The sequence below is a fragment of the Clinocottus analis genome, unplaced genomic scaffold (assembly GCF_023055335.1).
Source record: "Clinocottus analis isolate CAN_PGR_092001 unplaced genomic scaffold, fCliAna1.0.p SCAF_13, whole genome shotgun sequence".
In the NCBI taxonomy this organism is placed as follows: Eukaryota; Metazoa; Chordata; class Actinopteri; order Perciformes; family Cottidae; genus Clinocottus; species Clinocottus analis.
In genome coordinates this window covers 9813323-9833533 of record NW_027175854.1, presented here as the reverse complement: position 1 = coordinate 9833533, position 20211 = coordinate 9813323, and the positions used below count along the sequence as shown (strand labels likewise).

The window sequence follows — 20211 nt, the reverse complement described above, 5'->3', positions numbered from 1 at the left end:
AGTGTGTCGCTGCAGCTCGGCTCTACGTCGGTGGGAGTACCCCCTGCACGGGTCCCTTTTTTTTTCTCCTTTCTTTCTTTGCAGCGCACATCCAGTAGTTGGAGTTGTTGCCACGGCGAGCGCGCGAGAGAGGGAGAGGGAATAGGAGAGCGCGAGCGCAGCAGCAGCAGCAGCAGCTGAGTGAGCAAACGGGAGGGCTAGAAACATTTCAGTTATCTTCCCCGAGACTTATCACGCGTCGACCTGTCACTTTTACTACTCTGTGCCGAGTTTTAACTTGAGAGAGGACCGCCGGCGCAGCAGCAGCAGCAGCAGCAGCAGCAGCAGAGCCCCGGTCTGGTCTGGTCCGCTCTGCCCGGGCAGCCCGTCTGCGAGAAAAAGGAGGAGAAAAAAAAAAGCAACTCCCCGAAACGCGGTCGTCTCAGCGGGCATGAGCTAACCTACCAGACGGTCATGGAAACCAAACCGTTCCTGTCATTGGGTAAGTTTGTTTGTTCAACGACTGAGCCGTGCTCCGTTTGAAATGTGTGTGTTATGATGGGACTTTCTTTTTTTCCCCTTCTTTTTCTTCTTCTTCTTCTTAAATCGGCGGATTAGTGTGAAACGTGTCCTCGCGCTGTGCCCTCCCCCCCCCCCTCTCTCCCTCTGCCATTCCCTCTCCTTTCCTCTCTTGACAGCGCGTGCCAGTCATATCAACATGTTTGTAGCGGACGTTGTCTTCTTTCGTTCGCAACTTCAAGTGTAAAGCAGATATGCCCGCTCTGTCTCTCCGCGCCGCAGAGCCGATGACATCTCGCTCCGATACGGAGTGACATCTCGCTCTGGGAGGGAGCCGCGCGCAGACCTCGCGTGCGCTGCAATTAAATGCCGGATAGTTGTTTTTGAACTTCGCTCACAACTTTTCTTTCTGGTGAACGTCGGACAAAAAGTAATTTTGTTAAAGAGAATGATTGCATTTAAAAGAGAAGGGGTTTGAACTTGCACGAGCAGTTTCCTTTTTTTCCACCCCCTTTTTTGTTATTTGTTAAAGAATGCGTCGTTTCCTTTTTAACTTGTTTAGGTGTTGCGTTTAAGTACTGTCCGTTATTAATAAGCTTGACGTTGTCCTTCACATGATTCGGGTTTAACGCGCTTCCGTTTGACTTTGAATGTGCAGGCTGGCTAGTGGGGTTTAAAAAAAGAAGAAAAAAGAACCCAAGCATTGGGATTTTAAACTTGGCCCTGTACTCAAACGAAGTTGCTCGACTTGTTCGGGATCGGCCTGAGTTTGTCTCCTGCAACTAAATATTAGCTCAGGTACAAGCGCGTGACACGTGCAAGCGTGGAAGAACTGCGCCGGGAACTCTGTGTTTGTGTGTGTGTGTGTGTGTGTGTGTGTGGACGAAAACGCAAATTTAATCTGCGGAAGGATCAGAAATTCTGCGCGGCACTATTTGTTGTGGGGAAGTGCAACCGACACATGCGTTTCCTCCTGTGCCGCGTGCCACCAGAAAGATGGCATTTGCGCAGCTGTCATCATTTCAATTCGTGCACTTGAACTTCCAGAAAAAAAACTTTGGATATGTGTGTTAATTACTCTGAAACCATGAATCTAAGTCATCAAGGGCTCCTTATTTTTATGAAATGAATGTCCCAGCACACACTCTGTCACACACGAGCACGTTACACTGTAAATAATGAATGCTGAGCTGCTACTGTGAGTTTGTCAGAGTGAACAGAGCCCCCCCCCACACACACACACACCACACACCATGCAGCAGAGACACAGCACCGAGGCCAGACCTGTTATTGTGTCTGCCATGTCTTTTCACGAGGGCGGCGTCGCGTTACAACTTCAACACGGTATATCCTCGCCCTCCTACGCCTGGATGCCCCGAAAGGAGATTCTCAGGGATTTGTGTTTGTGTGTGTGTGTGTGAGATGGTGGGCGGGGGGGACCTTTTCCCCAGACTGACTCGTTTACACACACACGGACGGGGGCTGTTATTGCAGGTGCACCGTATTGCGTGTCCACGCTGGAAGTGCTTTGAGTTTCAGTGAGCCCGAATGTGCTCGTTCGTACTCGACGGTCTGGGAGGCCCGTGGGGTTTGCTGCGAGGCTCGGACGCGTTTAATTGTTCACACGATTAGGCCCGCTCATCTCTTCCCTCCGCAGCGTGTGCTGCGTCAGCAGCTCTTTCGTTGGCCCTTAAATCGCAGTTTATATTTAGACCTGCTCCCATCGAGAGGTCCCCTTTTGAGGGCCGATTCTTAATTGGCCACTTCAAGGACGCCGTCTGCGATCTGCCAAAGTCCTTGGGAGCGCATCGATTAGCCGCTCGCTCTGTGTAATTATCTGTCGCGCCGCGTTAGGCGACCTGACGTGCAGCCGATTTAAATGGCAGCGGGCACATCTTTACAGTTATGGATCGGTTGTGGCTCTCTCTCCCCCCCCCCCTCCCTGCCCTCTCTCCTTCCAATTCTGACAACGCTGTGAAGACAGCAGGGACGACATTGAGGGGACAATGTGTCCTCTTTTTGTCAGAGCTCTACAAGGCGGCTCGTGACGGCCCCCCAGGTCGTTCTCCTGAAGCAGGTTCCACCGGCTGAATGTTTGCACATTCCTGGCTGGCTTTATTCTTCATTTCTTTCCTCACCGGGGGGGGGGGTCTGAGGATGTCGTCTAGTGTCTTGTTGGGTCAAGAGACAAATTGAGGCACTTTTTAAACCCAATGAACTTGACCCTATGATGATCAGATGACTGTGACAGACAGCATTTGTATTTCCAGAAGGATTAGAGAAGACAGCTTTTTGTTTAATGAACACAACAATTTTACTGTTCACACAAATACATCAGCTGTATTTAAAGATTTTGAATACAAAACACCCTCTAAACGAAAGAATTTGCCCTTTTCACACACAATTAGCCACATTGTGGGAAAAGTGCACGCTCTCTCCAAATGTTTCTCTTTATCACCTCCTTAAGAGGTGTGCGTTGTCTTTCCTGAACCCGTTGGACCTATCTTTTGGTGCTTTCTGTTTAGGGGAGCAGAAGGTAACGCACCCACATATACACACACAGAAAAACCAATGAAGTTCATGGTCTTTGATGAGAAAGTGAGATTCATGACGCTGTGTGTGTGCGTGGGAGAGACTGACATTCCTTTTCTGGCAGTAACTCAGGAACAAAGGTAACACAGGGAGAGAGGGTGTGTGTGTGTGTGTGTGTGTGTGTGTGTGTGTGTGTGTGTGTGTGTGTGTGTGTGTGTGTGTGTGTGTGTGTGTGTGTGTGTGTGTGTGTGTGTGTGTGTGTGTGTGTGTGTGTGTGTGTGTGTGTGTGGTGGGAGTGGGCTGGTGGAATTACACTGCCGAAAGCATTTGGCCAAGTTTGTGTTTTTACGGCCGTCCAGTTTTGTGTTCCCAATGTGACGCTTTTGCTCCCCTTTTGAGAAAAGGGGCTGCAGCTGTCATTTTTATTGGAGGAGTTTTATAGCGAGACTTAATGGCTTAAAGTGACAGCTCTCTCTCCCCCTTCCCTTTCTCTCTTCCCTTTCTCTTTTTTCTCTTTCTCTCTCTCAATCTTACCCACGAGGCCTTTTGCTGAAGCAAATCAAAGAAAATGTGCTTTTTGCCCACCCTCCGACACTTTCCCACCCCTCACCCCTGCCAACATGCAACATCCAAACTGAACGAGGTTTACGCTCCAATTACAAACTGTCTGTCTGTGTGTGTTTTCTTTTTTTTTTCTTTTCATAATTACACTAAACCGGAGACCAGTTATTCATTTTTCTTCTTCTTTTGTGGAGCATCTCCAGCGATCATTACAAGGCATTAGGCGTTGGCTTCGGATAAAGCGTTGCATATTTTGGCCCGTCACGCTCTCTCCCCTTCCCCAGCCCTTTGCTTGTTTACGCTCTAAACACACAACAGATCAGAAACTTCTGCGAGGCCCATTTTGGCGCACAGAATCACGGGCCGACTCCGAGGGCTCGTTAATTATTTGTGCAAGGAGCACCTCGCTTGCAGGAGGTCTTTATTGATACCGGCCGCGCTGAACTCTGCACCCCGAACCTTGACCTATGCTCCTCGCGTGCTCGATCATTCCAGGAATTCCCCCTTTGGCGTTCAATCTGTTGTCGGGAAGTGTTTAAAGACAGTAGCATGTCAGTCTTTCTTTCTGTGTGTTTGACTTTCCGTCTATGTTCCGTTTTTACTTTTCTTTCTTTTTCTTCTATGAAGGATTATTCAACACATTTTGAAAAATAGCCTCAATTTTTCAGTCCAAGGTGACAAGCAGCAATTCAACACATTTTAAAAGCTTGAACTAGTGAACTTTTGGCATGTGTGTTCAATATGAAAATGCTTATAAACTATTCGTCGCGCCGTTTACACTCACCGTTTGGAGTCGTCTGAGCACCTTTTGGTGTCGGCATTTATTGTGTCACGCATCCCGGCGACACTGAGATCGAAAGGATACAATTGAGGAAGAACGTGGCGTATTGTGGATATGTTGGGAAAAGAAAAGACAAAAACCTGCCAGCGTAAACAAAACAAAAGCCAACACGAAAAAGAAACCGTGGCTGTCGAAGGCTGACTCCTCAGATTGGCGCGTTTTCAATAATACAAACAACCGGCGCCTCTTCAGCGATAGACCGTAATGCAGGAAAGTATCTCGGCTTTTATGATGTGTTTTGTAATTAAGTTATGAGCACATAGGCTTTGATGGGTATTCACTAGAGAGGGATGACGAATGGAGCGAATCCCAGATATGTTATGCTCCTCCATGTCATTATATTTCCGTTATGCCCACTTTTTTTTTTAGCCACGCTAATTATAATTGGCCCCGATGAGAACCAAGATGGAAAAAAAAAAAAGTTGATTTATTTCCCGTAAAGTAGTCAATGCAGCAAGAGTGAATAGAATGATTTTCTCTCCCGCATGCAGATGAAGGGGTCGTGGAAGTGAGATTAAACTGCAGCGTGTCGTTGCTTTACATGTTGTAATAATACTACGGACCGGCGTGCTGCACGATCAAAAGGCGGAATGGTGTGTTTGATGTCTCTTCAGAGACAGAAACGGACTCCAACTGTGAAGTTGTTTTTGTTATTAAAACTGTATATTCAGGTGTATACACACAGAGAGCCCCCTCACTTTCTTTTTCACACACACGTACTGAAAAAATCCAACACACACACAAACACACACGCAAGGATGTACAAGTAAACACTCGCCGTCATTAGGCTTGTGTCTGTCTGCCGCTCCATCGCAGTTTTCTTTTGAGGTCAAAGGGAACAAGAGGAGGTGTTCCAGTGTACCTCGCCGCCGCCGCCGTTATGTTCGTCTGTCACCTTGCCAGATGGCAGTGGGGGTGGGGCTTCCACGCGCTGCTGGGCACGGGGCCACGGAAACCCCACAGCATGTAAAACACCTCGGGTGTGTGTGAATGGGTGTTTGGGTGTAAGCAGGAGGCAGCAGGCTGGAGGTCATGTGCATTTACACCTCCACAGAGCTCGACTGTATATTTTTTACATATCGGATTAATTGCTTGGTATCTTTTTTTTTATTCTAGTGATTAAGTGCTATGGGAACATAAAAGTGGTTCTAAGATTAAAGGAACGAGCGCTTCCACTAATATCCTGGTTTACACTGTTAAATGGAAGGTCATTATCAAATGTTGCTAATATCATCACGTCAACTGTTAAATATTAATCTGAATGTTTTTGTATTTACACAAGGAAAAGGTTGTTTTTTTTTTAAATCTTTTTTTTTTGCCAAGAAACACTCAGAGCTGGCTAATGATAGCCCGCGTACTTCTTTCCCAGACAAGTGGAGGTTTACACTGGCATGAGAATGAGATCGGGCCCCGATGACCCCCCCCCCCCTCCTCCCACCTCAGACTGCAAAATTTGAGACCACTCTCAATTGAAATGTAGTTACAACGTCTCTTTCAGAGAAAGAGAGAGCGATCCGCTCGCTTTGAACACACAGGAAAGACTTTCATACCCAGAATAATGACTTCTTTGGGAACCGCCATAATTTAATTTAGACTTTGACAGACTAAGGCACAGTGCCCTGTGGGCTCGAAACCCAAGTAGCGTATAATAGCCAAGGCTTTTACACTACACACAGGGCAGCCTGCTGATGTGATAATATATATATTTTCTTAAATGTTTACCAATTAGCCGATGAAAAAGCCAGTACTGGCTACATGAACCTGGCATGGTCATTGGCCCGCGATGCTTCCAAAGAGAACATGTCTTTTCTCCGAGGCGCTTTTGAGGGATGCACCGATCCGGAAAAGTTTCTTCCAACGTTAACGTCCTCCTTGACAAATAACAAACACAACCAGGGGGGGATTCAAACTTTTCAAACCGGGCCCTCCGAAGCCGCATGTAAGATTAGAGGCCGCGGCCGCAATTATGATGAGGCAGGAGATCCATTACAGGAGCGACAGAACGAGTCTGGATTTACGTCTATCGAGGGACGTTGGCGGGACGCTGACGCTCCGGCGCGGGCCACCTTTTTCGAAATGAGTGGGAGGCAGGGATACGCACGGGCTGTAACTTTCAAATAACTCTCACAGATTGCTGCGCAGGAGAGAGAGAACAAAGATAACATGGGAGATAACAGGGTTTCCTCTGTGGGTTTTCTCCTGCTGCCTGAGAGAGAGAGGGAGAGAGAGAGAGGGAGGGAGGGGCGGGGGGCAGAGAGTGATTAACTCTTTGTTGACGCCTGCAGGCCGAGCACGTTTGTACATCCGCCCAGACTGTTGCCTCAACACACACACACACACACACACACACACACACACACACACACACACACACACACACACACACACACACACCTGTATATTTGCAGCACATGCAGAAAGTCTGCACAGAGGTCTGGAGGGCTCTGTCACCTATGCTTGGAAACCTTGCTGCGGCCGTCTGGTTTCAGGAATGTTCTCAACGGCAGGAAGGGTGGTTTTCTTTTTAAGGACTAAGAGGGTGGGAGGAAGAAGGTGGGGTGGGGGGGCTGTTGCTCTTGTTGATGTATGTTGAACATGCACACACCGAGCGGGAGGGAAAGTCAGATCTCTCTCTCGCTCTCTTAGGTGTCGGTCCCCTCCCTTCCTCAGCCCAACAACGTTCAGTCTATTTGAGTTTGTTTTATTGCCCCGTGAGGGAAACTTGCTTTGCAGGCAGGGTTTGCAGTAAAATCAGCAGCGTAGGGCCATGTAGTACAAAAAAAAACTACGAGACCACAGGACATGAGAGGACAGCGAAACGCATAATAAATTGCCCAACTCGACCACGGTGGGACCAGAATTCAGAGCTCCACTGCTCAAGTCGCTGAAAGTCGGAAGACTGAATGAATGCAGAAGGCGCATTTCGGTGGCTTTTTCACGCTGAGTGGGGAGAACCCCACAAGGTCCTCAGAGTCCTTTTTGGACTCACACACATGGCTCCGCAGCAATCACTGTACCGGGATGCTGATGCTCTCTCTCTCTCTCTCTCTCTCTCTCTCTCTCTCTCTCTCTCTCTCTCTCTCTCTCTCTCTCTCTCTCTCTCTCTCTCTCTCTCTCTCACGTGCAAACGCAACCCCACCTTCTATAAATATACCACCAATAAGTATATTTGTGTGTGTATATATATATATATATATATATATATATATATATATATATATATATATATATATATATATATATGTGTGTAGGTAAAAGAACGTTGAGCAACCAGATGTACTAGACAGACGGGAGACAGGCAGGCAGGTGCAGGTGCCGGCCGGGTCTTTGTTGTCGATGTTGTGCATACCAGAGCGCTGACAGTTGCCTGTGCAAAAAAAAAGCGAAAAAACAAATCAGAATCAGTGTCACACTTGAGATGCTGTCTTCTGTTTTCGGTGTGGAACAAGGGGCAGCAGATTAAACCAGACGGATACAGCGTAGAGGGTCCTTTATTGTGGTGTTCCAGTGTGTGTGTGTGTGTGTGTGTGTGTGTGTGTGTGTGTGTGTGTGTGTGTGTGTGTGTGTGTGTGTGTGTGCATGTGGCTGCAGCTCACCTTTTTTAATTTTCAGCGATTTAATGTGTGGTTGCTGTGCATGATATTTAACTTTTCAACAATCCACCACCAGCTGCCCCGTTTGCATGGTCCTGAGTGTCAGAAAGCGGCTACGATGCATGTGTGCGCTTTGGCATGCACAATTGTCCTGCACAATCCTGCACGTGCATGCACTCAATGGGCGATGTGTAGCGGATGCTGCAACATGTGTATATGGTGGTGTTGGTGGGGGTGGGGGGGGGATAGTCGCCGATGCACTGACTCATGAAGCGCTGTTGAGTTGAGCAGCTGAGAGTCAGTACGCTGCGTCTGTCCGGGAGAGGGGAGGGTCAAGGGTTGTGGCCGGGTCACGCTCTCTGGGAGAGGTGAGGAGAGGATGGGGGGCAAAAACCAAACCGGATCGCCGTGGAGGCCTGCATCAGGCGTGTTGTTTTAAGTTCAGGTCCTGCTTCATTTTGTGCATCAGTGCAGCTATTGTTGGTAACAGAGTGGATTGTTAATTGATCCAAAGAGCGATAAAAACAAGGCACCTCGTCTCTCTCTCCCTCTCCCTCTCTCTGCCACACCACACAGACACATGTGCTGTGGAGAATGAGAGTGGATGTTTATTACAGGATCCTAGTGGATGCTAAGGTGCCCCAGGGGCTATTAAAGGCCTCACTTAAAAGACACTATCAGAGGCCCACTGATGAGGGCTGCTGGAGGGGGTAGGGGAGCTGAAGGGGGGGGGGGGTTGTGGAATGAGAGTGAAAGGGAAGAAAGAGAAGTCCCTGGAACAGCGAGCAGAAGGAGGGGACCGAACAGGGCGAGCACATCTGGATTGCCTCAGCAGAATATTTGTGCAACATCTGGAAAAATTGACTGGAATTTAAGGGGTCCCCTGCTTTCATTTCGGTTATTCTCTCCCTCCTTTTTTTTTTTTTTTTTTTACTTTGTCCTCTCCTTTTCGGCATCTTCAAAGTCTCTCGGCGCAGCGAGCCAGGCGGGTAAAATGCTCTCCTGGTAACGCATGTCGAGCCCTTGCAGACTTTTATTGCGGAGAGGAGGAAGGGGGGGGGGGGGGGGGAGAAATTGGGCCCATGTGACCAACTCCCCTTTGCACAGGACCCGGGCTAATTAAGTGGCACTAAAATGAGAGGGCGCCCGGCTGTGAACCCAGACCTCTCGACTGTTGCTGGGCAAAACACAACTTCTTTTAAGATAATTAAATTAAAGTAGAATCCCTATCGTGAAAAAAAAAATAGAGCAAAAGTCTTTGTTTTGTCCTCGACCGGAACCAACGCTGACTTTTTTTCGTCGAGCATGAAAGAGCCACCGTGAATCATGATTATTAAAATAAAAACAAAAACAAAACACAAACCTTCGTGTGATTTCAAAAAGCTTTTTCAAGTACTAGTTTGTTGTCGGCAAAAAAAATAAAAATAAAAAGAAGAAGGAAGAAGCACAAAGAGCGTGTTCAAGAGCCTCCCTCTGAGGTGTGAGGTCCCCGGAGAGATGAGAACGGTCCCTGTATTGTTTCAACACCTTCAGTAGGTTTGCGCTCGGCGTTCTACCGCCGTGCATCTGTCCGCCTCTGCGGCGATATCACAGGCGGGGTGAGCCCCCCCCCCCCCCCCCCTCCATCCCTCCCTCAGCCGACGCCTCCCATCCCACCTGGGCGAGGACTCCTCGGTGGGCCTGACTGACAGGCAGGTGTAGCACGCGGGGGTGGGGGAGGAGAGTGCAGAGGTACATGCTAACTTGGGGCGACAGCACTGATCAAAAGAGGAGGGGGAGGGGGGGGGGGGGGGGGGCTCCCTCAGATGGGCCTACTGATGCTCCCCCTTTGAAAGCTGCAGTGCTCACAGACAGGAGCAGGGCAGTGATCAGAGGGAGAAAGCGAGGGGATGGAGGATGGGGCGAGTGGTATGGGAGGGGGGGGGGGGGAGGAGTAGAAGAAAGACAGACTGGCAAAGAGGGGGATGACAGAAAAATGAAGAGAGACATCCAAGGAATATGATGCAGTTAGTATTGAATTTTTTTAATCAATCCAACATCAACAAAAAAAAGTAAAGTTCGAATTCAGATTTCCTCCTTTATCTGGATGGCCGAGGAAAACATGCTGGCTGTCAATCATCTCTCTTTCGAGGCGGACACTGAGCTGAAATTCATATTTATTTGTTTCTTTTCCCATGTTGCTTTGCTGTTGGCCTACATCTTTCTGCATGACTGAGCCGACAAGTTGGACTCCTTTCTAGGAATGCTGATGTTACTCTGTGTGTGTGTGTGTGTGTGTGTGTGTGTGTGTGTGTGTGTGTGTGTGTGTGTTAGACTGTGCATATGCAGAGACGTGTTCTGCACCTCTATCTGTGAGGATGTGTGGTCGTGTCAGTTGAGTCTACTGTACTGTCATGTACCGATTTCTTCAGATAAAATATCCAGCCGACAGGAGCGGTGTGGAAAGACGTGTTGGCAGCAGAAACGCTGATACTGCCTCTCACATGAGCGTTTTGATTGGTTAATGAATCGGCGGATGGTCTTTTATTTTTCGGTAAGTTGATAAAACTAGATGTCTGCTCCTGTTTTCTAGAGGCCGTGGTAATATTATAGAATACAGAACTTTAGGAAATCCTCATGTTTGAGAAACCCAGGTTTTGCTTTGTATATGTATTTTTTGTGCTAATTTTACGTAAAGGGAACTAAGTCTTTAGGCTCATACTTTGTATTCGGGGTTCCGACTAGAATCCGTGCACATGCTCGAATGTTCACCAAATATTAAGATAAACGATTCCTATTTTTAATGCAATTTTTCCAGAAAAGATTGCAGAAAATGCTGTTTTCAGCCTTTTGAATATGCATAGATCCTACTGTCTTCTGTTGGCCATCATTTCAAAATGAAAATGTTTGGGGTCAACTCAGAATCCGAGATATTTTTCAGTATTTTCTAACATTTTAACAACATTTAATCATCAGCTTAATCCATAATGAAAAGAATCGCCGTAGTAGGCTACAGCTGCATGCAGTGTTGTTGTTATTATTATTATTATAAAGAATAATCTCAGTGTCGGGCTCTGTAGTAAAATCCGATTATGCCGCACACGTCTCCGTGCGACCCTGCAGAGACGACCTTGCTCCGACACGTCCTCTCTCCTCGTTCCATTGATCCAAATCAGCCTTTTTTGGTTTTGAACGGCGACTCTTTTTTTTGAGAGGCTGCCCCGGCGCTCAGCTCTGAGCCAATCTGACGGTCTGTCTCTCTTGGTCAGTAATTGTCATTTGAGTAAAGAGCTCTTGCCCCGGGAGGCAGATTTAGTATTTTTAGGAGCGGCCTTCTGCCTCGCTGGCTCATCGCGTCTCGCGGGCGTCTGCAGGTAGACGCGAGGGTGATGTCATGGATGACATTTCGGCAGCAGCAGCAAGAGGAGGAGGATGCCGCGAGCGCCAGCGGAAGGTGCCTCGACCCCTCGACGTGGACCTCTGCACAGTATCGCAAAACCAACCACAATCTTTGGTTTATGATGCACCTGAGGGCTTGGGCTGTCACTCATAAAATTAAAATTCTTCAAGTTAACCAGAGCATTCAATATCTTAAATGTAGAGAGTGCATATACAGCACAGGGTGGGCCAAAGTTTAAATTCATAAATTTCCTTAAGAAAATCTTTGTATGTCAAAAGAAAAAAGTCCCAACTAAGTTGCTGTTGCTCAGCTATCCTATGTTTGTGGTTCAGATAATGTACAATAACAAATTATTACATTTTACTTTTTCTTCATGAGGCTGGATCTGGCCTTCGCTGCAGGCGGGTCCATGCCCTGGGTCCACTCGTGAGAGCTCGGTCCGAACAGCCACATGTTGGTTCCAGGGCCTCCAGTTGCATTGCATCACATCCAGTTCGGCTTCACTTATTGAAAAATGCGGTCGGGCGACGGGCGAATGATTTATGCGCGCACACGCGGATACCGGGAATGACGTCAAAGCCGATCCTCCGATCTCCAGTCCAGACGTTCCGGCACACTCTTTCTGTCACTATAGTAAGAAGTCGAAACGCAGGACATCTTTGTTTCTTTTCTTCTTCTTTTTTCTCTCCAACATTTCCCCGTGCTTCTGCTTTCACGGAGGATAATGGACAGTGCACGATACAGCCATTAGCCCGTCACAATGGGGCTATCTCACACCGGAACCGCGTTCCCTCCTGTTATGATCACTTTCATGCTATCTCAGGCTCCGGCTTTGTTTCCACGTCTCGGAGGGGTAGGAGAGGAGGAGGAGGAGGGGGCGGGGGAGTCTTTAATGCACAGTTCTCTCTTCTATTTTTTTGTGCTTGCTGAAAAGCCTCGCTTTCTGACGAGAACGCAGCGTAGCATCACACTCTGCTGAGCCTCATCGCCCCCTCTCCCCCCGTGGTAAAAGAGAAATAATTTATGAAATGAGAAGTACATTTGTTGTGTAAATGACCACACGCTGTAGGATATTTAATCCTGCCTGCAGTTGGCCTCAGTCATGTGACTTGACCTAGTTTGGTCTGCCTGTCTCCCTTCTCACTTTTTTTCTTCTTTTTCTCTCCTTTTCATTCTATTTCTCCCTCCGACAGTCGCCGAGCGTCACTCTGCTCTCCCTCCTCTTCTTCCTCTTTTACTCCCGTCTCCCCATTCATCTCCCTTTTGTGTCCATTCCTTTTTTTTATTTTGTATCATTATGATTGATCCAAGGATTAGTCTTTCTCCTTCTATATCTGATAGATATTGGCAACGATGTGGCCAGTTACTCTGCCCTTGCTCATGTGCTGAAGACGAATCCCAAAAATATCTGTCATGTGACCTTGGGTGACACGGCAGAATTATGTTTTATTGCTGAGGATCTTTTCTGCGGAAAGGGAACGTCAGCTGAGGGATACCGAGCAGGTCGGATTTTGTTTCTGTCTCCAAGGCAACATGGTTTTTTTGTGTCTCCTCCTCTTCTCGGCTTTGTTCGGCCCTGACCTCTGAGCCGCCACATCCTTTTCGGTCCGTTACTTGATGGACATTGTTGTTGTTTTTAAGCTCCATTACCGAGTTTTGTCTCGACTCTTGTCGTGACCTGCAGTCGTGAATTAAATCTCAAATCCCAAATTGACAAAAACAAAATACAAAATGACACCTCACAAATGGCACGGATCATTACCAGATTAATTTCAACCTTTTGTTTTTAAAACTGTTCAAAGTCTACACTCCATTTCAAGAGCAAGAACCCCGGAGACCAGTCTCTGGGAGCCTTGTTCTCAACTGTGTCACCCCCAAGACTCAAGTTGCATAATCACTGTCAGAGTGCCGCTGTGATCCATGTCATCTGAAAACCCAGAAACATCAATGTCTGACACAAACATCTTCTTCAAATACTTGCTTATTATAGAATTGTTTTTCCATTCCAGCCGTTCAGCAGGTTCAATATTCTGTCCTTGTTTTGAGAGGACGTCGTCGTCTCTGCGTGTCAGAGAACGCTTTCACAAGACTTGAACCCGTTTTTTTGGTTTTCTATTCGGGTTACTTTCGCAGTGCACATATTAGAAGCGGCCCAAACTAAAAAAGGATTTGACGAGCGCCGCGTTCGAAAGGGTGTGTTTCATCGTCTTGGTAGCTGGCACTGAAAATACCGCTAAAATATTGCTATTGTCAATGTTTTTTTGTTTTTTTTCTTCTCTTTGACGTTATAAGCGCCACATTCTTTTGGGGACCAAATTCAGTACGTTATGTCCTCTCCCGCTCCCCCTCCCCGATGCAGGCGGCCTGCGTTTGGATCTGATAAGTCTGTGGTTTTGGTCCGATCTGAGAGCAGGGCAGACTGTTAATAAGACGGATGGATGCTGTCGCTGACTGGACGTCCCCGCTTGGCACCGCTGCAACTGTACCGGTTGGGCCGCCTCTTGGAAAGCCGTGGCACGTCGTCCATTCCTGGAGAGCACAAGGGATCGTCCAGGCTCCAGTCGCTGCAACCCCACGACAAGCCTCAGGCCACAGCTGTCTCTCGCTTACTGCACGCCACCCCACCCTGTACATTATTTTTTTAAACACACATAAACACACACAACAGCTTGTTTACTGGCTGCCACGTGCTATTATCTCTCCGTGCGTAGCAATCGGTGACGTGGCCTGCGACGGAGGAGCTTTCAATGTCTAGGCTTTCATTCAGTCAAATTACAATGAATAAGTCTATTTTTTTCCCGCCCCCGCTCTCCAAATCTATTTCCTTACACCACAGAACACGTTGTGAATCACAAACTGTAGCATTGTATGCGTCACATTGTATTCACAGCTCAAGGAAAACTACTTTACAAGATTTCTTATTATAATCACTCCTGTTGATTTTTTCTTTTTTTTTTTGTGCCATGAACCTTTCTGCAGCATTGGCCCACTCAGAAGGCAGTGATGCATCAATACCAGTGTGGACATTGTGCCGATACCGACTCAAATAGCCGGCTCAGGCATCGCTGACAATAGGGACGATCTATTCAGTTCTCTTCTATGTTTATGAGCTGGACTTTGAATTCCTATTAATTTCTGCCTTTAGCTGTTTTTTTTTAACATGTGTATAGAAGGAAAGTTGTGTAATTTAATTTTCAAAGTCCCCATGTAATTTATATTGAAAAGAAATCTTGCGTCAGCGTTCAACACACTTGCTCAATAAATATAGTTTGTGGTTTGAAAATAATTCTAATTATGAAACAAATGTTGACACCAAGGAACGAAATGTGCCCTTGCTTGCAGCTCAGGTGCCAGGTAGAAGTACGTATATTTTTAATAGTCAAGGTCCAGCAGTCTGAATCCATGCCATTAAAAAGTTGACCTGTAAAGGTTCACCCGGTGGGAGAGCCAACCTCATCCTTTCAAAACTGGCCTTGTGTGCGCACCCGTTTCCTGTCCAAGCTTTTCCCGGTCCAGCTCAGAGTCAAACACGGAATCGGAGGTGGGCACTCAAAATCGTGGACGGGAGGATTTCAATGCATATATATTTTTCCCCATTCTGGAATCTACTTCCTAATGGAACTTTACAGTCAACAGGCTGGAATCCACATGTCTGGTTTTTAAAAAAAGCCCCTATTCATATGCAATGCCTCCAGTTTAAAGAGGCATTTTAGCCAAAGTGTGCACTTAATCCCTGTTTCTTAAAAACGTTCTCTGATCGGTCTGTCTTGTGTAATTCTTATTCGACGGCATTATGAATTTTAGTGTTTTTTTATTGTCGTTCTGGTTTTTTAGTGCAAAGCCGTGTGCGGCAGCTGTGGCTCCAGATGTTTTCAATTCGGGTTTCTGAATTACGTACCACTCCGTGTTAATGTTTCACGCAACAGGCTCAAACACACTGTTTCGCCTCGATATGTTTTATTTGTCTTTTAAGCATCTTGAAGGAATGCAACTGCATTTCCATTTGAATGATTTTACAAATGTCGAGGAAATTACTTTTTTTCCATAATTAACGCTGAATGTTAGCTCGTTTCACCATCTCAAATGTGAGGATATACTGCTTCTTTCTGCTTTGTAACACTTTACATTTAAAATCTGTGAGTTCTTTGATTGTTGAATGGCGTTTTAACCCAATTTTCCTTTACATTGAAAAGTCTGTTCGCTGAACGTTTGACAAGAGCATCTAAAAAGCCCTGCGTGTCATTCACAAGGCCTGACGACTGTTGCTGCCAGAGTGTGCGTGCCTCGGCTGTGGCAAGCGCCGACCTTGTTCGGTCAAATCTGCGTCAGAGTTATAGGACAAACTGCTCGGCACAGGCGAATACAAGACGTGGGCGGCGGGCCGGCGAAGCTCCTGTTTCGTCCTCAGGTGTTTGTACATTTTGCATCCCTGGTGCGCAGACGCACGCGGCGGGAGGAGGTTAATGGGAGACTCCATGCTCCCCGTGGAGACTGTAGTGCGGGCCTGTGGGGTGCGTTTTCAGCAGGCGAACAGGAAAGTGTGCTTTGGTGCCTTCCACTAGTGGGGGTTAAAGGTCGCCTCGCTGTGCCACACCTCACTTTCCGCCTGGGGAAGCCACTCTGCACACGCGGGATATTCCTCTCCCCACGCCCTGAAGCCAAGCCTCGTTTTGACATCAGTTGCTGGAGGTGCTTCTCTTTGATCACTCTGAAGTGTCAGCCCCGGTGAAGGCAAATCGAGGACTACGGCCAGAACGTATCCGATTGCAACCATCTATCAAAGGCTAAAAATAGCGGTTTCGACGCCAGATTAAAGTGACACAATCGAGGGTGGAGCCCTCAAAAAACATGGGATGAATTTCCAGCCGCGATCCATTAGGAGACGCACATAAAACAAAGTCTCTCTCTCTCTCTCTCTCTCGCTTCAGAAAGGGCCAGTGTGCGCTGTGCCAAGGGGCTGCTGGCGCGGGCAGATCGTCCGTCATGTGAACGGCTACTGTACAGATCAGCAGAGGGATAGATTTTTAAATGCTTCCTTGTGTCCGTTCCTCGGGTGAAAGGAGCCTCTTTTACTCCCGCTGCTCTCTCTGGGGCCAATCGCACAAATTTGATTAGAGCCGTTTGCCCAAGGAGCTGCTCTGGCTGTGAGGCTCCCTTAACCTCCCCCCATCCTTTTGCCCCCGGAGAAAGACTCTGACGTCCACAAGCCGGCCTGCTTCTTTTCTTCCCCTCTAACCTCATTTAACACACACATACACATACACACACACTACTGTCTGTGGCCACTCGCCAGCGGCCTGCCTTCGGCTTCATCACATCACACAAAGTGAGACAAACGGCGGTTATGAAATGTCAGGAGTTGCCGCTTTTTCGTCGAAGGTTAACCCCGGCGCCGCGCAATGTTTTACGTGATGTTGGGAGAGGAGGCAGGGCATTGTGGGAAAGGTGAACGTGAGCTTGAAAACTCTTCAATGAGTTTTTCGCATAACTTTCTGTTTGTCTGGAAGCAATCGGGTTCGATTGTTCGGCACAGACGTACACGTGAGAAAGATATCAAGCCAAGATTTTTAAAAGAGGGTCACACCGACCAATCCAGTGGCTGGAAAAGGAGGCGGGTTCGGTTTTTCGCAACGGAAATTGAGCCTGTGGGCGGAGCTTTATCAGCCAGATTTATTTGGCCACAACCACAACCACACTTTCAACTACTCGCCTCCAGACCGTGTGTTCTCTGCACAGTGACAGAAGTACATCTGGCTCCGGGAGGGTAGTCATAACCCCAGCAGCGCTGTTCCATTATGACATATCTCTTAAAACTGAGAGGAACAATTCAAGTCGAGGGTTTGTTAGCACGCAAAGCCGTGTGAACAAAGAGTGGAGCTGATGGTGTTCGTAACAATGTTTCAATGCATTTTGTGCCGGTTTCTTGTCTCTATTGCTGCTGTTCAGTAAACCAAAAGTTCAAAAAAACATGCTCCTTTTTATGTGCTGTTTGGAATTTTCACAAAAGGTTTAAAAGGTTAAAATAAAAGGTCTGAAAAGAGTTTCTGAGAACTGCCTCAGGTTTTGCAGATAGACATGTGCCGCTCAACAATATCGGTTTTGCAAAGGTCATCTTTGTCAGATCCACCTTTCCCATCAGAGGCCACAACCGGGCAACACGCACCTTACATCATCCCAAGACTGTGTGAAAGTGCAGACTCAGTTTTTAGACAAAGTAGGAAGACATATGTTTTTTTGTGAGTGTGAAGGAGCCGCTACAGAAAGGTGCTCTTGTTCATTTCCAAAGCGCCTCGGTTTAAGCCTCGCCAAAAAAAAACTCAGTGCCTTAATAAGTCATTCAATAAAGCTGTCCAGTTAAACTTTTTTTATTGCCAGCGCAGACCTCAAACAGCAGGTCGTTTTTTGTCTTGCAGCTCAGAGGGCGGGGGCAAATGCAAGTTGCAGACTTTTTTTTTTTCAATAAAGAGAGGGATACTCGTAACATGGACCTCCTCGCCGCGAAAGGTTTTGACGCTCATGGTCGGGTTTGTTGTGGCTGAGAACCTGGAGCATTATGTCTTCCAGCCAAGGTCTCCAAGGGTATCTGTGTCTGCAGATTCTGTCTAATCTTCCATTACGGCTTTAAGGAAGCCTTCAGGTGGCTGGTGTTGCCCTAATTCATCCAAGGCCGAGATAAGGATGGCTCTAAAGAAGCCACAGTTGGTTCTTCTACGTACAAGCTACTTGTACCGAGATACGAGGGGCATCCTGTTTGATTTGACTCAACATTTCAAATAAACAATGAGGTCCTCAACCTCTGGTTTGGCTGCTACGGGACCCTTGAGTTCTCTGTAATACGTTCAGGGTGTAATTTTAACCCAAATACTGCATTTTCAAAACTGAAAGAAAGCAATGAATCCAGATAGGCCGAGAAACAACAACAAAAAGATGTAGACGCATGTGTGAAGGAAGTCTTGTTTCTTCTTGCAGCAGGTATAAAGGTGCGATCAGCATCTCGGTATTGCCTCCAGTAATCTGAAAGAGTTCTGCGTTGTTGTCACGATGCATCGACTCAGGCTTTATTTCTGGTTGAGATAAATAAGAGCTTAAAGGCCCGTTTAAAATTGTCCTCATTTTTTTTCTTCTACCCTTCAAAATGGATCTCATGTCGGGGGAGAGGGGAGGAGAAGACAGTTTGCTGATGGAGCAGATACGCTCAGAAGCATCCCACGCTGATGATCGGGATCAGAGAGGGATGAGGAGTGTTTGATTATCAGCCGACGTGGTCCTGAAGTGTCTCTCTCGGCTCTTTACCGGGAACTCACTGAAGGAGCTCACTGAAGTAAAGGAAAGGGGTGGGAGGGGCGGGGGGCTGCTTCAGCAACGCAGGCTCTGTCAGTGTGGTAATTGTTGTTGTAATGAGACGCCAGTGTAGCGGATTAGCTCTCTTTAGGGACAAGCAAACATCCAACGATCATTAAGACTCCTGCCTGGTGTCTTTTCATTTATAGGAAAACGGCACGAGAAGAGAAAACACAGAATGTGTTCAGCACACTTTTTGAAACGCTTGGGTTAGGACTTTTATTATTGACTGGTATCACAGTGAATTCGGCAATTCATCATTTGGTCTCGAAAATGTTCCCAGATGCTCATGGTGCGGCCATGAAATTGCTTGTTTGATCTAATCAATAGTCCAGAAACCAAAGAGGCAGCCTCCAGGTTTTTAAAAGAAAAGCCAACACTGAAGGGCCTTAAACTCGCATTCTTTCTACTGGCCAGCAGGGGGCGACTCCTCTGGTCAGAACGGAAGTCAGATTGTAGAAAAGTGTATGAGAAAATGACTGTACATCTCTCTTGATTTAGTAAATATTGTAAACATACATTTATGATCTCAATCTTGAGTTTTAAGTCTTCTCTAATTCAGCATGATGTTGATTTAGTAAATTATGGTCCATTTAGAGTCAAATGAAGCATAAAGCCTGCTATGCCTTTGGGTGGGGCTACCTTGTGATTGACAGATTGCTACCACTGCGTTGTCTGGGTGTTGTCCACGTTTTTGTCTCCTTTCATCGTGTGTTTTCAGTTCATAAAAAAGTGGATTCTAACAAGACCTAAAAAGGCGTCCGTAGCGCTGAGCTCCCCCCTCTTGTGTCAATTATGGGTGCAAAAAAAAAATCAAAGATGGCTAAATGCCCCAAGGAGGAAAATATCGACTGCTTGATAAATTATTGGTTAGTGAGTGTTTCTTTCATTGTCAAGTCTTACGTCTCGCAAAACGGATTATCCAATGACGTGGACTCTCAAGGACATGAAGGCAAACGCCGGAGTCCACAAGGTCATTGTAGAGGTCGGACAGACGGAGGGAGGGGAGGGAGTGCTGAACTGTCTTTTAACGGGCTTTCCTTCTCCTCTGAGGCATGCCGCGGCACACCGCTGAAGGTGAATGGCATTCACGGCGGTGACCGCGGCGATTGATGGCTCTCTTGCTGGTCCGTCGTAGCCCTCGGAGTCCCATGTGGGAAAGGCTTTTTTTTTATTGCACCTGGGAGATGCATTAAGGGCCCAATGAACTTTGACCTTGGGGCTCGGATCACCCGGGGCAACGCGGGGCACGAACAATCGCTGCGCTTAAAGGGAGCTGCGATCCCTTTTGAGCTCATATAAATGCTTGAATGTGTTGCATTCAAAAGGCTGCAGTTTGTGGGATCTTGTAAAGTCCTCCAAGCACTTTCCCTGATGCCTCTGTGAGAAGGGAGAGCGGCCCGTTGGTGAAAGCCCTTCAGTCGTAGCTCTTATCAGTGGGGTTTGTTATAGCGGCACATTTACAC

The 20211-nt window shown here is 47.2% G+C and overlaps 1 protein-coding gene across 2 annotated transcripts in view; it reads left to right on the top strand.

Moving 5' to 3' along the window:
- Nucleotides 1-451: 451 nt before the first annotated feature.
- rxraa (retinoid X receptor, alpha a) overlaps nt 452-20211 on the top strand; it is an 86296-nt gene continuing 66536 nt past the window's right edge. For both annotated transcript variants that reach the window (XM_068573577.1, XM_068573576.1), the window contains exon 1: nt 452-481. In XM_068573577.1, coding sequence (XP_068429678.1) covers nt 454-481 — 28 coding nt within the window. In that variant the 5' untranslated portion in view covers nt 452-453. The remainder of the gene's footprint in view (nt 482-20211) is intronic.